The sequence below is a fragment of the Pinus tabuliformis genome, chromosome 3_2, assembly GCF_031772625.1.
Source record: "Pinus tabuliformis cultivar Carrire ecotype Pingquan chromosome 3_2, CPIR1, whole genome shotgun sequence".
Taxonomy (NCBI): domain Eukaryota; kingdom Viridiplantae; phylum Streptophyta; class Pinopsida; order Pinales; family Pinaceae; genus Pinus; species Pinus tabuliformis.
Genome location: NC_142302.1, coordinates 113,053,330 through 113,067,804, shown reverse-complemented (window position 1 = coordinate 113,067,804; position 14,475 = coordinate 113,053,330). Strand labels below are relative to the sequence as shown.

At 38.1% G+C, this 14,475-nt stretch overlaps 1 protein-coding gene across 1 annotated transcript; it reads left to right on the top strand.

Moving 5' to 3' along the window:
• The first annotated feature begins 975 nt into the window (after positions 1-975).
• LOC149180084 (uncharacterized) lies at positions 976-8,708 on the top strand. The gene is made up of 2 exons (XM_089413763.1): positions 976-1,211; positions 7,358-8,708. The coding sequence occupies exons 1-2, from the start codon at positions 976-978 to the stop codon at positions 8,706-8,708; spliced, it is 1,587 nt and encodes a 528-aa protein (XP_089269889.1).
• Positions 8,709-14,475: the final 5,767 nt, after the last annotated feature.

The window sequence follows — 14,475 nt, the reverse complement described above, 5'->3', positions numbered from 1 at the left end:
TCATTTTCCTGCTCAAAAGATAGGCGTTCTCAACACCTTAGCTACTTCGGCGGGCATTGCAAGTTTATGACGAAAATCACCTTGAAGATGAGAAAACTTACCTCCTGGAAGTTTTTAATAAGAATGGTTATAGTAGGTCTCAAGGTCTTAAGGCTTTTCAAAATGCTGAAAAGGGTCCTAAGAGTAAGATTGACCCCAACGATTGGTCTTCCGGTGTTCATCTTCCCTTTATTCAAGGGACCACGGATAAAATTGCTAGGATCTTGAGGAAGCATGAGATTCATTCTTCTTTTAGACCTCTTAACACTATATGAAGTTCTCTTCATTTTGTTAAGGACCCGATTAACCCCAAGGATTAGAAGGGTGTTTATATCATTCCCTGTTGTTGTCGAGCTCCTTATATTGGTGACACTGGTCAATCCATTAACCAAAGGATTTGTGAACATGCTGCCGACATCAGGCATGGAAGGTCTCGCTCCTCCGCTTTGGTAGAGCATGCAGAAAAAACCAATCATCACATCTCCATTGAAGAGGCTAAAGTCATTGCGAGGATTGACCATTTTCATTATCGTAAATTTAGAGAGGCCTTAGAAATTGAAAAAAAAAGACTTGTTAATTTAAATAGAGATGATGGCTGGAGTATCAACAGATGCTAGATTCCTGCGCTTTCTTCCTAAAAAATTATTTTTATTTATTTATAGATTAATTAATTAATTTTTTTTGTTAATTCCCATATTGCTTAGTTTATGACTCTCTTAAATTATTTTTGGTAATATGAATAGGATTAAACCTTAATATTAATATAATATTATATATAATAATATTCATTAATAAGATTATATAGGGTTATGAATCCTTTCTCACTTGAGGGGGGATGTGAAAAAGAGAGCGATGAGGGCTCTGTCGGCAGGAGGACTCGAACCAGGGCAGCCTAGGCCATCGGCCTAAGGTGCTGCAGACTAGACCTCATTTTGGATGACGAAGACTAGGAGGTATGGGGTGGGTCAACAGGTTTTCTGTGGAGATGGTCCATACAATGGCCATGTAGGTTGTGGGTTGGATCCAGGGTGCTCAATCTGCAAGGATCCCAAGGAATATGTTTACTGGGACAAATTTCATCCAAATGAGAGGGTACAGTGGATGATTGCAGAGGAGGTTTTGGGCGGGGATTCTTCCTTCGTTTCTCCCATGAATCTCAAAGGCTTGATCCGGTACACAAACCCCACCCCTTCCCCCTTTGATCCTTTGTTTACGTAATAGATTATACCCTAAATTATTCATTAATCGAGCATGTCCAAAGGTATGAATCAACAATCCAACTGTATATATTTGTGATGCTCACTGGTGCAAATTTTCATTTTTTCACAAATGCGCAATAGCGAATAGATTTACCTTAAATTATTCAACGTCCAAAGATATTAATCAACAATCTAGCTGTATAGGTATATGTGTGACGTTTACTGGTGCAAATTTTAATTTTTCACAAAAGCAGAATCGTTGTCAGGGTTTACCGGGAAGAGTTGTGGCAGTGTAGGAAACCACGTTGATTGAACCAATATCTCTTCTAAAAAAATTCAACAATTCCAATTTAATAATCTTATCGACCTTTATTTGTACCTTTTGGGACAATTGCTAGTTAATAATACTCTTCGTATTAGTTTTATTACCATTAATTAGCCGACCATAACCGAGGAAAAGATGAACATGCGCTTGCAGATCCTAATAGGTCTTCCATTTTTATGTGAGGGGTTCAATTAATATTGTTGTTTTGATGGTGCATCTCAATAAATGGTTGTTTTTACTTCCCATTTTCTCATCATTTTCATATAGCCACAGTGTTTTTTAGGGTGGGTTATTTACATTATTAAGTTCCGTAGATGGGTTTCTGGAACGAATCTCATGTTTTATATATTACTAACTAGGCTAGGGCTAATTGAGCTACATTTTGTGAGCTATCCATTTTACAATTTCATTTTACAAATCAAGATTTTGTTTTTCAAGTTTCATAGGGGTATATTGTTGTTTTTAACTTTTCAAGTTATAGAGTTATATCTCTAGTTTTTTTTTTTTTACTTTTGTGTTTGATTAGCTAGATGCAATTTTCATGGTGGTTAGTGTTCTAGTGTTGGGGTTAGGTTTGGTATTTTTGTTGTTGGATTGATTTTGTTCATTCAATTTGATGGTGACTCTATTTTGACTCTATCTTTCTAATGAGATTTTATTGTCTAATTAAGGTGTTTGTTTAGGGAATTAGATTAGTTCAAATATTGGTTGTGTTTTTTTTCCTTTGGTTGTGGTGGAGCTTTTTCACTTTCAAAAATATACATTATGGACATACAATTGATATGGGAAAATTATGTTCACAATAAGTTTGCATTAGTTTGTCTATAGAGTGGATGGATTTCATTCCTGGGATATACTTTTTTATTTTTGGTGTTCTTCAATGTTTACATATGATTATGATGGGGTTGGGAGGTTATGCTCGTGTTCTATGCATGAGGTGAAGTTTGAGTGCATTTTAACTTTGGTGGAGGGTATTTGCTAGTTTATGGTCTTAGGGTGGTATCTAGCTAATGTCTTGCATAATTATAGTGGTGTAGATCACCATATGGTGTTGTCTTCTAAGAAAACATTTTCCATGGTGACCACATGCAAAACAATTATATCTTAATATTGTAAAAGTGACTTATTTTGCTAACTTCTAGTACAACCAATTATCTTCTACATGTTGAATAGAGGCAACTTATATTTGTAATGAAGACCATCATTTTAAATATTTTTTTCCCATATTTAAAAAGCTACGTGACATGATTACTACATTAAATCTGTCTATAATGATTTAACACTACACACATAGTCTTCTTTATATCATATTACTTTGAGTGTCTTTTTGTTCTTGCTTGAAATCTACCAATGTTATCTTCAAGAAAATTTATTTATTTGCTAGTTACAATATACTTGTCTCTATAGAAAATATCCTAAAATACTTTTTATATCGCTAGTCCAATTAGTATTTTATACCAAGCTAATTCAAAAATAATAGTTAATTTGTAGTGTATGCCATAATTGTTATTTCCATTGAGATAAGTCAAAATTTCTTTTGCTAGACAGTACCCTAACCTAAAAAATAAACTCATTCCTTGATAATAATAATAAGATTTATAGGAATAAGATAACTAAAAATACCTCTTAAGATCCTATAGGATTTAGCATCTATCTCCTATGCTCAAATTCAATATATAACATTTCATTTATGTTAAAGGGTGTGCTCAAGAGTTTAATATTTTCCATTTTCTATTTGTGAAGAAAATATATACTATATTATTCTCTTGAAATAAAATTACCATCATCCATTTGAGTGAATCCTATTCAAAGAAAATAATTCTTTAATTTTATCATTGTAGCATATCTAAAATATTCCTCTAACAATATATATATATATATATATATATATATATATATATATATATATATATATATATATATATATATATATATATATATATATATATATATATATATATATATATATATCACATGTTCGTTTGGTTTCAATTCTATTAAATATTTTCTTACTAAAAATAATAATATATTTGTTCAGACCATGGTCTTAGAGGTCGCTAAATCCCACAAAGATCCTCTTTTGATTGGTAATATTTTTGTTCATTTTCTAACTTCATATACATGGATGTATTGAAAATAGACTTATGTTCTCAAAAAAACATTCAATTTTTTTTATTCATATCAAACAACTAAACCAACTAACTAAATTGTTCTAAGTGTGCTAAAAAAATTCTAGTTGTACCTAGCCTTACAATATGAAAACCTTTTTTATTGTAATCTATACTAGTTTCTTATTCAAAGAACATTTGTTGGCATTATGGCTAAGTTGTTTGGTTGGAGTTGATGTCAACCTAGAAGTATTGGTGTTGGAGGTTCCATTGGTGTTGGTTGGCGTTGATACCAACCTTGTAGTATGTGATTATTTAGTCACATGATTCATTAATTGATTGGTTTATGATATCTTGTATATGTGTGGATGCAGGACCTGATACATGGCTGATTGTTACAAGTATTGAGAGTATGCTAGTGAGATAGTACTTGAATTGTGCATTGGTTGCTGACCCTAGTTTGGTGGTTGTAGATTATTGGACTTTGTGTGGATGGCTTATCAGGATGTGGAGCTGCTATACATAGTTGACAGTATTGGAGACTGTGAACTCAGGTTTTTGGTACTTGGTGTGTGTATGGATCAGTTTCATCTTGTATGATCAATTGTAGGGTCTATAATTGATGGTTGCAAATGTTGGAGTAGTTGTGGTGAAGTTTGATGGCTTGAGTGTTGAAGCAGTTGAATGATGACATTCAAGTCAACCTAGTTTGACTTGTGATGATGACGGAGTTATTACATTAGATTGATGGGGTCTTTGATAGGATACAATGGCTCCTAGGGAATTATTGATGATGATAAAATAGTGGAACAAGTTTTGGTAGAATCTGAGGAAAGGAAAAGTGTTTTTAGTGATCCTTTGCCACAGTCTCTTGCATGATAGTGTTATGGGAGTGAATGAAAACACTACTTTGTAGCAGGAAGATCTACGAGAGTGACTCAGGATTTCTAGTCGCATGGAGCCTATGATGTGGGTGTGACCAGGGTTTTTCACTAAAATTCCTCCAGATTTGTCAGGCTCATGAGGTGTTTGTTTTTTTCTCTCACTTGTTGTGTTTGAGACTCATCATGTAAAGGTCACAAAAATGTCATTGTGCTTCTAGAAGATGGTGAAAAGACAATATTCATTACTAAATGAAGTTAGTGGCCTGACCGAGTCAAGAAGAAATGTACTGAACCACTTCTAGCATATGAATAAAGCTCCAATACAAAATTGGAATTAATTGTTTTAATCATTATAGAAGATTACAAATAGATGGAGATGATGAGTCTATTGGGTTGGCTCACTTGAGAAGGAAGTGGGATGATGGTGTGAGCTCGAAGATTGTGAGTGAGTGAGGAGTGGTGTGTGTAAAATATGTAGGGATTTATGTAGAATGTATTTAGAAGATCACAATGGTAGAAGATTTGATCAAAATTATGATTCAACTAAGATTATTTGTCGTAGTATGGTAATACAGTAGGGAGGATTGTAAATAATTTCCTTTATACTTTATTTTCATGTTTTTCATCAGATTATCTTTTATGTGTGTTGCGTCTATTATTGATGGTGTTGTTGGAGTGATTATGTGAGTGCAAATTTGTTTCAATGAGACCATTATATTATTTTCAACCTATATTGCTAGAGGTTGTTCTGTTGTTTTAGTTGAGTGATTCAGAATGACTCCAATCTGAAATCTTGTGAAATGAGAGTCAAATAGAAGAGTGGAGTGGGTTCTCCAATAAATTCAGTGTAGAGAACAAATTTCTTCATATGTCCGATGGGTGTTGGGTAGGGCTTGTTCATGAGATGGGTTTATATAGAGTTGTAGATGAGGCCCATATTTCTCTTTAATAGTATCCATTTATATATTCTATGTAATTAAATTGCTTGATGATTATTACAGTTGTTTCAGCAGTACAACACCAGCAAGAGTGGTTTTTCTACCGGGGTGGGTTTTCCACCATAAATGTCTCGTGTCTTCTTGTGCATGATTATTTGATTCTCTCTTATGATTCTCATGTGTTTTGATAAATGATTTATTCTAATAATGTGTTAATGAATAGTGTGTTGCTATAATTGAAAAGGATTTTAAAACTAAATATACATTTTCACTATTGATTCACCCCGCGTGCCACTTAGTAGTGAATAGATTTCCAACAATTGGTATCAGAGAAAGGTTCCCTCGGTGAAGCTTGATCACTTGAGATAAGATCGTGGGATTAGGGAAAAGAATAAGAAGAGGAAAATTGAGTTAAATAAAAGTTGCAAATAATCCAAGAATGTTGCAATACTTGGAGAACCTATTCTGCTGGTAAAAGGCATGGCCAATGACATTTTTATTCATGGACATTTTCCTTGCTAATCTAGTGATGACTATTTTGTGGTTATTGACAAAGTTGATGCTCAACGTTTTCAAGTTGATACCTCAAGAAGTGAGGAAGGTGTATTTCCATTGGAGGAATCTGAAGGTGAAGATATTAAAAGAATAGTGACCTTTGAAAAGAAAAATAAAGCTCAAGAAAGGTTGATTGGAGATCTTAAGATAGAGAACAAAGATGTGAAGAAAATTCTTCACATTCTTGAAGACAAAGAACATGTTTTCAAAGAAGAGATTTATGATTTGAAAAATAAGTTGGGGAAAGCAAATAAAATTGATGAGGAGATTGGTAGTCAGCTCAAGAATCAAATCAGCGATTGTGAGAAACTAAAGTCTGAATTAGAAAATAGAATGAAGAGGAAAAATGAGGAAGAAAATGAAGAAAACACAACAAAATGTTCGAACAACAATAAAAGAAACCACCATCAAAATATAGTGCAAGTCAAAAGCCCAAAAATGTGCCAATGAAGGATATGAAAAATGTTAAGAGTTTTAGTTGTGAAAACATTGTGCACATTTCAACCAATTGCAGGAACAATAAGATAAATCATCTCAAGATAAATAAGTGGCCAAAGAAGGAAAAAACCCTAGCAAGACACTACTTCTATCCCTTCTACAAGCAATAGTTTTGGAAGTCTTTCTCAAGCCTCAGAGGAGCAACCCTTGAACTCAAAGCACAGCTCCATGCCCATCTCCTCCTCTGCATTCCCTCCCCCCCCTGGTTCTTCCCCCGCATCACATTTCCCCAAGGATGACAATGCAAACCCCAAGGAGAGCCAAAAGGGACTTGATGGAAAAGTAAATGATATGGAAGTTGAAGGCACTCCAAACCAGCCCCTGAGCTTAGAAACATCTACAACAGAAAATAGTCAGGTGCAACAGATGGATGAAGATCCAGAAAATATTGATATGGAAGGACTAGACATTCACGAGCTTGAGCTAGCATGCAAAAAGGACTATGATAAAATCCCAGAGCTTCAACTCAAAAAATTGGAAGTTGTCCTCTTGAAGGCTTATCAGCAGAAATAGCTAGGCATCCAGCCAAGTAGTTATTGGGATGGTGGCCTCCCTCCAAAAGATTTCAAAAAGAGAGGGAGAAGAACAGATCTCCAGCGAACAATTGAAGTAGGGAAAATCCTGGTGGACTCAGGCAGGTATGCAAAATTGACGAAGTACTACAAACCCTCTATCAGTAGTGAATCATGAAGCTTACTTCATGGAATTTAAGGGGGCTCAATAGCCCAGGGAAATTAAGAATAATAAAAAACATGATAAAGATGGAGAAGCCGCAAATATGCTTTCTTCAAGAAACAAAGTGTAATAGCAGTACTCTAGGAAGCATCCTTTCTAGAGCTTGGCCAGGATGCCAATCGGTTGCAGTGGATGCCGTGGGCGCATCGGGCGGGCTAGCCATTGCTTGGAATACGCAAGCGCTAACTCTCTCCGACTTTCATGCTTCTCACCACATTATCCAAGCCACCTTTCACATTATAGGCACTAACATTCATGGCCACCTTACCAATGTTTACTTCCCACAGGAAGCAGGGAATAAAATAGCTTTACTTAACACTATAGAAGCTCTGAACCTTAACAGAAGGCATCCTCTTTGGATCATTGGAGGGGACTTCAATATGATCACCAAGCTAGAGGAAAAGCAAGGAGGGAGAACCAGGATGGAACAGGAAAATGGCCACTTCAAAGATTTCATCCAAAACAATTCTCTAATCGACCTGCAATTTTGTAATGGCACGCATACATGGAGCAATCGCAGAGCCGGGAAGCATCAAATCGCTTCCAAACTAGACAGATTCCTCATATCTGACAACTCGGTTCATTTGGGAGGGGATATAGTGGCAGCAATTCTCCCTCATTCCGGCTCAGATCACTGGCCTATCTCCCTCCAGTGGCAAAGACCAGGCAACGCCACCAAACGGCCCTTCCGCTTCGAAGAGTTCTGGCTCACCCACCCCTCATTCAAGGACTTCATCAGATCTACTTGGAATACCTTCTTACCGCCAGAGGGATCCAAAATGTTTCAGTTCCAACAGAAACTCAAGCATCTAAAATCCCAAATAAAGCGCTGGAATCAAGAGACATTTGGAAATATCTTCAAGGCGCAACAAGAGCTAAACAAGGAAATGGCAGATCTCCAGCAACAAATAATTACAGGGGGACACACTGAATGGACCTTGGAACAGGAGCAACGCATTCACAATCAACTGGAGGAGAGGAGAAAGAAGGAGGAGATATTATGGAAGCAGAAATCCAGGATTAGATGGTTGAAAGAGGGAGAAAGGAACACTAAATTCTTCCATCGAACCACTGTTCAAAGAAGAATGCACAACAATATCTCATTCATACAGAAGCAAGGAGGGGTAAGAGTGGAAAAGCATGCTGAAATCGAGGAGGAGTTTCTAAGGCATTTCAGGCAAGTTCATCAAGAGCCCCTCGCAGATAGACAACCTGCTATAGAAAAAATCACCCAAAATGTACCAAAAATTATCACTGAGGAACATAATGAGCTTCTTCTACGCCCAATCCTACCCCAGGAGGTGGATGTAGCTATGAACCAAGTCAATGAGGGCAAAGCCCTTGGCCCGGATGGCTTCACTACCACTTTCTTCCACACTTTCTGGGAGCTGATAAAAGTTGAGGTGTGGCAAGTGGTGGAGGAATAAGGATCTCTTCACTCGCTATTACCTTCTCTCAACTCAACTTTCATTGCGCTCATTCCAAAGGAGGAGAAATCCAACACACCAGATAAATTCTGCCCAATTGCTCTCTGCAACGTTATTTACAAATTAATCTCTAAAGTCATCGCCAACAGGTTAAAGCCACTTATGCCCCTCCTCATCTCACCTGAACAATCTGGTTATGTGGAAGGGAGACAGATACTGGATGGCATTATCCTCACGCATGAAATCATTCACTCCCTCAAGCACTCCAAACAGGAAGGTATGATACTTAAGCTTGATCTTTCAAAAGCCTTTGATAAGCTTAGTTGGACATACATTCAAAAAATGTTAAATGATTTCAGATTCTATCCTATGTGGGTTCGATGTATTATGAGTCTTAACTACTCATCCTTCTTCTCCGTTCTTGTGAACGGCATCCCCTCCTATCCCTTCAGTCCCTCTAGAGGAATTCGGCAGGGCGACCCTCTCGCTCCCTTCCTCTTTGTGTTAATGGTTGAAGGCCTGGGTCGTCACATCAAACAGGCCCTCCTCACCCAGCAGCTCAAAGGTCTCTCCATTCACCACTCCCCAACTATAACTCATCAGTAATTTGTTGATGACAACATGCTTTTTGGTTACCCATCAGTCCAGGAAGCCTCGCTCTTCAAATCCCTGCTCAATGACTTCTCCGAGGCTTCAGGTACCAGCATCAATAAAGCCAAATCGCAGATCTTTTCTTCCATACTCCCCCTGTCGTGCAGCATCCTATAGCTAGGATATTGGGCTTCCCCATAGAAACTCTCCCTTCCAAGTATCTTGGAGCCCCCATCATTGACTCGACCATCAAGCATTCCTCCTAGCGCATCCTCATCGAGAAGCTGGAATCCTGTCTCAATCTATGGACGCACAGAACACTGAACATTGCAAGTCGTGTGGTGCTCATAAAAGTTGTGCTTCAGGCAATGCCACTTTATTTATTCTCTATCCTTGTAGCGCCTAAGTGGGTAATTAAAAGAATAAGGGATCTACAACGTAACTTCCTCTGGGGAAATACAGCTACTAACCGCAAATGGGCTCTGGTAAAATGGACCATAGCCTGTATGCCTAAAGAAACAGGTGGCATTGGCCTGAGGGATCCCAATCACAATAATGCTATCATGTGCGCCAAAATCTGGTGGCAATGGCTCTCTTCCCCTGATAAGCTGTGGGCTGCCATATGGACTGCCAAATATGTCAATCATAGACCTCAAGAGGAGCTTATAAGATTCACTCCCAATGCAAAAGGTTCACTCATATGTAATGCTGCCAAGCAACACTTCTTGTTGATTTAGCAACATAGTTTTTGGGAAGTAAGAAACGGTAGAATAACTTGATTCTAGACAGATGCCTGGAACCAATTGCCAAAGCTCAATAGCATTCTCCACCCGCTTCCAAACCACATCGGGGAGGAAAAACAACAGAAAAGGATTTGGCAGCATTGGACTCAGGAGATAGTGCAAGGATATAGACAATGGAAGCAAGGTGACATGCTAATCAGGAATGCGGGTCACCCTTTTATGAAGGATCTAGAAAGGGAGCTCCAAAAATGATGTATAATATATTTTGAAGGCAGGGAAATTTTACAATGGGGTTACAGGCCTAAAGGAACCTTTTCCACCTCAGAGGCCTACAAACTTATATGTACAGACCCTTCGACCCCTGATCACATTTGGGGTCGAATATGGGCTTCAGGTACCTTGCCCAAAGTCTCCCTCTTCCTCTGGCTGGTCGGGCATCAGAAAATTCTTACCTGGGATAGGCTGAGGCAAAGAAACTACCATGGCCCTTCTATCTATCTCAATTGTAAATCCCGGGACGAAACTCTCCAGCACCTTCTGGACTCACGCACCCTGGCCAATCATTTATGGGAGAAGGCAAGCTTTAGATGTCAAAGAAGATGTAGAGTGACGGACGACATCACCAATTCCTTACGTCAATGGAAAAAGAATCCCTACAAAAGTGAATTCCTCAACCATTTATGGAGGATGATTCTTGAGCTAATCATCTGGGGCATTTGGAAAGAAAGGAACAAGCACATATTTAAAGATAAAAGTTCTCCATTAGAAATCATCTGGAGCAAATTCTGTATGAATCTCAAAGAGACTCTGATGCTCCGCTCCTGGACTCTAGATGACCTTCCCTCTCTCGATAATGAGAAAGCCATTTGGGCTAATTGGAATATGCAACTCCCTTAGGAAACTCACATTAAAGCCCCCTCAAAAAGCATCAACATAAAAAAGGATTCCTGGACAGCTCCTCCGAAGCACACCTTCAAGCTCAACTTTGATGGAGCTTCAAAGGGAAACCCTGGAAAAGCAGGTTTCGGTGGAATATTCAGAAATCACACAGGCTTGCCTCTACTGGTTTACTTTGGAAACATTGGATGGGATACCAATAACTCAGCCAAAATGGAGGGTCTGTGGCAAGGTCTCCTCCTCTCATGGAAACACAACTTCCATCCCCTAGAGGTCGAAGGTAACTCCATGATCCTTGTCAACATGGCAAAGCAACTCCTAAATGGATCTCATGCGAGGAGAATAGCCACTAGTTGGAGACTCGACGCTAGATTGGAGGCCATAGAAGAAGCGCTTCTCAACATCAGGGCCATGATCTTCAATCATGTTAATAGGGAAGGCAACAAGGTCGCTAACCTCCTGGCCAATGTGGGTGTGGAAAATGAGCATACTCTAATCACAAGAGCTCTAGACATAATATCGAACCATGATCAAGTACAGGAATGCAAACTTTTGGTCCAAAGAGATGCTGCCCCCCCAGATGCGGGTGTCTAAGGTTGCTTTCATTGCGATGGGACTAGAGTGGGCTGAGCAGAGCCGCCACCTGCCAGCCCTGTACAACAGAGCCGGATCCGTGTGGAGGGAGGATCACAAGCAGGTGGGTTCAACTTGGTTTAAGGGAATGTTTGCTGCTGACATTAATACTCTATTCATCTACGCACTCTCTGTCCTGTTTCGGCTCTCGGCTCCCATGAATGCCACAGTCATGGTGGGAGGGTATCGAGGGAGGGGAAGGTGCATATTAACCAAACTCTGCCATGGGTTTATTCTGCTGTTCCTTGTGTTGTGTTGGTTGGGCTCTGGCTCCGCTAGCTCGAAGCCTCCGTCTACTTCTCCGACTCCTGCTACTGCTTTGGGCTCCCGTCTGATAGCCTGTGTGTTTGGTTTGAGACATATCTCTCTGGTGGTCTGTTTTTTAATCCATAAAGGCGTTGTCTCTGCTGTCATGCCTCGGCTCTGCCAAAGAATGCTCAGCCGCAGAGGCACCTCTCGGGGCGCTCCTTCTCGCCCTTCTTCTGGTGATGCTTCCTTGAGTTAGAACGCTCGCTCTCGCAGTGGAAGAGGGAGAATTTTGAGGCCCAGTCAATTTCTTGAACCCACCTCCCCAGGTTCCTCGTCTTCGCCCTCCTTCAGCTCAGCAATCTTCACATTCATCTGCTCCCTGAACCGTCCTCGGATCATTTCCCATGTATCTCTGCTCTTTCTCGAGGAATCCCAAGAAGATGGCGAATCTAGTGTTCTTCAAGAGGACCAGGGAACAATTCCGATGACAATTGCAGGTTCCTCATGAGACATGGAAACGCCGGCCAGCAATGTCAATGACACAATGATGGAGCCTGCGCCCCCGGTTTCGATTGTGAATGTGGAGGCCCAAGCCTAGGACCTGGCTAATGGTGGATGGTGCAGGATCATGGAGGAGACTCCTGAAGCTTAAAACAAGCTTTGCAACTTCTTTACAGGTTATGCGGCTCAGTAGCGAGGGCTTTTTGTCAATATTGTCAATCTTTTGTATGTGCTGTTGTGTCGAGGTCAATCATGTTATTTTTTTTTGTAAATCTGGTAAGCTCAGGAAGGCTAAATTGTGTTCCTCTGGATCCCCTGTGAGGGACTGCAAAACATGGTCTTGTCCAACATCTATGCTCTAGACACTTTCTGTTTCATGCTGCCTTCCCTTCTGGACAGTTGGTTCTTTTTGCTCGTCATGTTGTAATTTTACACTTTTAATGTGAATAATAGAATAGTCTTATTTAGAAACAAAAAAAGATAAACTTGATATGTCCTATTATATATATATATATATATATATATATATATATATATATATATATATATATATATATATATATATATATAACAAAATAATATTTTTCCTTTACTTATGAATAAAATATTTTAATATATATATTATATAACATAGTTTTATATCAACTTATAAATAGAGATTGAAGTATTAAAAAAAAAATTGTATTTTCACTTTATAGTGTGATAAAAATGTGCAATTCTTTTATTTTTTCTAAAAATGTCAATATAAGCCTTAAATAAAATATTTGAGTAAGAGATTTGACCATCTTCTTTGAGTGAGAAAAAATTGTGATATAATGTTATGTGACCCAAAAATATAAAAAAAATATCTCTTTATGTCACTACAACATCAAAAATATTTAAATTAAAAAAATAATAATAACTAATATAAATTAAAGAAAAAATAAATAATTACCTATACATTCTATAATTAGAAGAAATGCATATTAATAGTGGATCTATTAACTACGGAAATAGATCAAGTTTCTATCGTGACATACAACATCAACTTTGCATTTCCTCATATATCAATAATCCTCAGAAAATTAGAAATACCAATTCTGTTTGATTTAACCATCAATAAATAATTAAAGGTCTCCTACACCATATATTCTCACCTTTCATCCATTCATGCTTATCTCTTTTGGGAGAAATTTTGATTTTCGATGAAAAATAAAATCCTTGATCTTTAAATAAAATCCATGATGATTCACTTACATTTCATTTTCCCGACTTTGAGGTATGCTAGTTATCAGTATTCTATCTTATTATTTTTTTCCCTAACACCTTGATACTTTTCTACTCTTGTGCTTTTTTAAATAACATATAATAGCATAGAAAAGCTAAGTTAACACCTTGATACTTTTCTAAACAAGGGAAGCTGCATCGCAGCGAGTCCCTGCCAAGTTACTTTTACAAGTTAGTGCCACTGCATTAAAGAGTTGCCCAGCAACAATGTACATGAATCACTGTTAAAAAATAGTTAACAGGCTTTGGCCTAGCTGTAGAGCTTCTGATACAAAGTTTTGGCTGTGCATAGAGATGACTAAGACGAGCTTGGAGCCGAATGAAAGGCATTCAGAAAATATCTCTTTGCTAAAGCAAGTTGAAATTATAAACTTTATGAAAAAACTTTCAAGGAGCTTAGCCATCATATGCAGGTAAACATTGAAAACATTGATGTGAGAGGTAAGTTTCAATATTCAAGTAAATTCGATATATTATATTAAGTTTCGATAGTTACAATTTAATGAAATCAACGAACCAAGGCAGGGAGGCTGCATCGCAGCTAGTCCCTGCCTTGGGGATTGGTTACATTCTCATTGCCAATAAAGCTTATCCGTTACAGAGTTTCATATCAGAACAGGACATGAAAAGAATAGACAAATCCATGTAAATCCTACTGGTTTCGCGATTCAAGGGAACTCAAAGATCTTTCAACACCTGAATCTAAGCAATGGAGGAACGTGAAAAATACTAAAACAAAAGATGCAAAATCAAAATGCAGTTTAGTGACAGAAGTCATACTTCTCCTTGATCTCCTTTGTAATGGTTTTAAGATGGTGCTGGTCAATATAGAAGGCGATGATGAAAACAGAAAGGTGGGTAAGTTGGACCGAAGTATGTGCTCCACT

What these genes read in the sequence shown, in the direction of transcription:
- LOC149180084 (XM_089413763.1), top strand. Translation starts at nt 976, where the DNA reads ATGACGAAGACTAGGAGGTATGGGGTGGGTCAACAGGTTTTCTGTGGA. An exon ending in AATCTCAAAGGCTTGATCCG is followed by an intron (nt 1,212 to 7,357) that starts GTACACAAACCC and finishes GTGTAATAGCAG; the next exon opens with TACTCTAGGAAGCATCCTTT.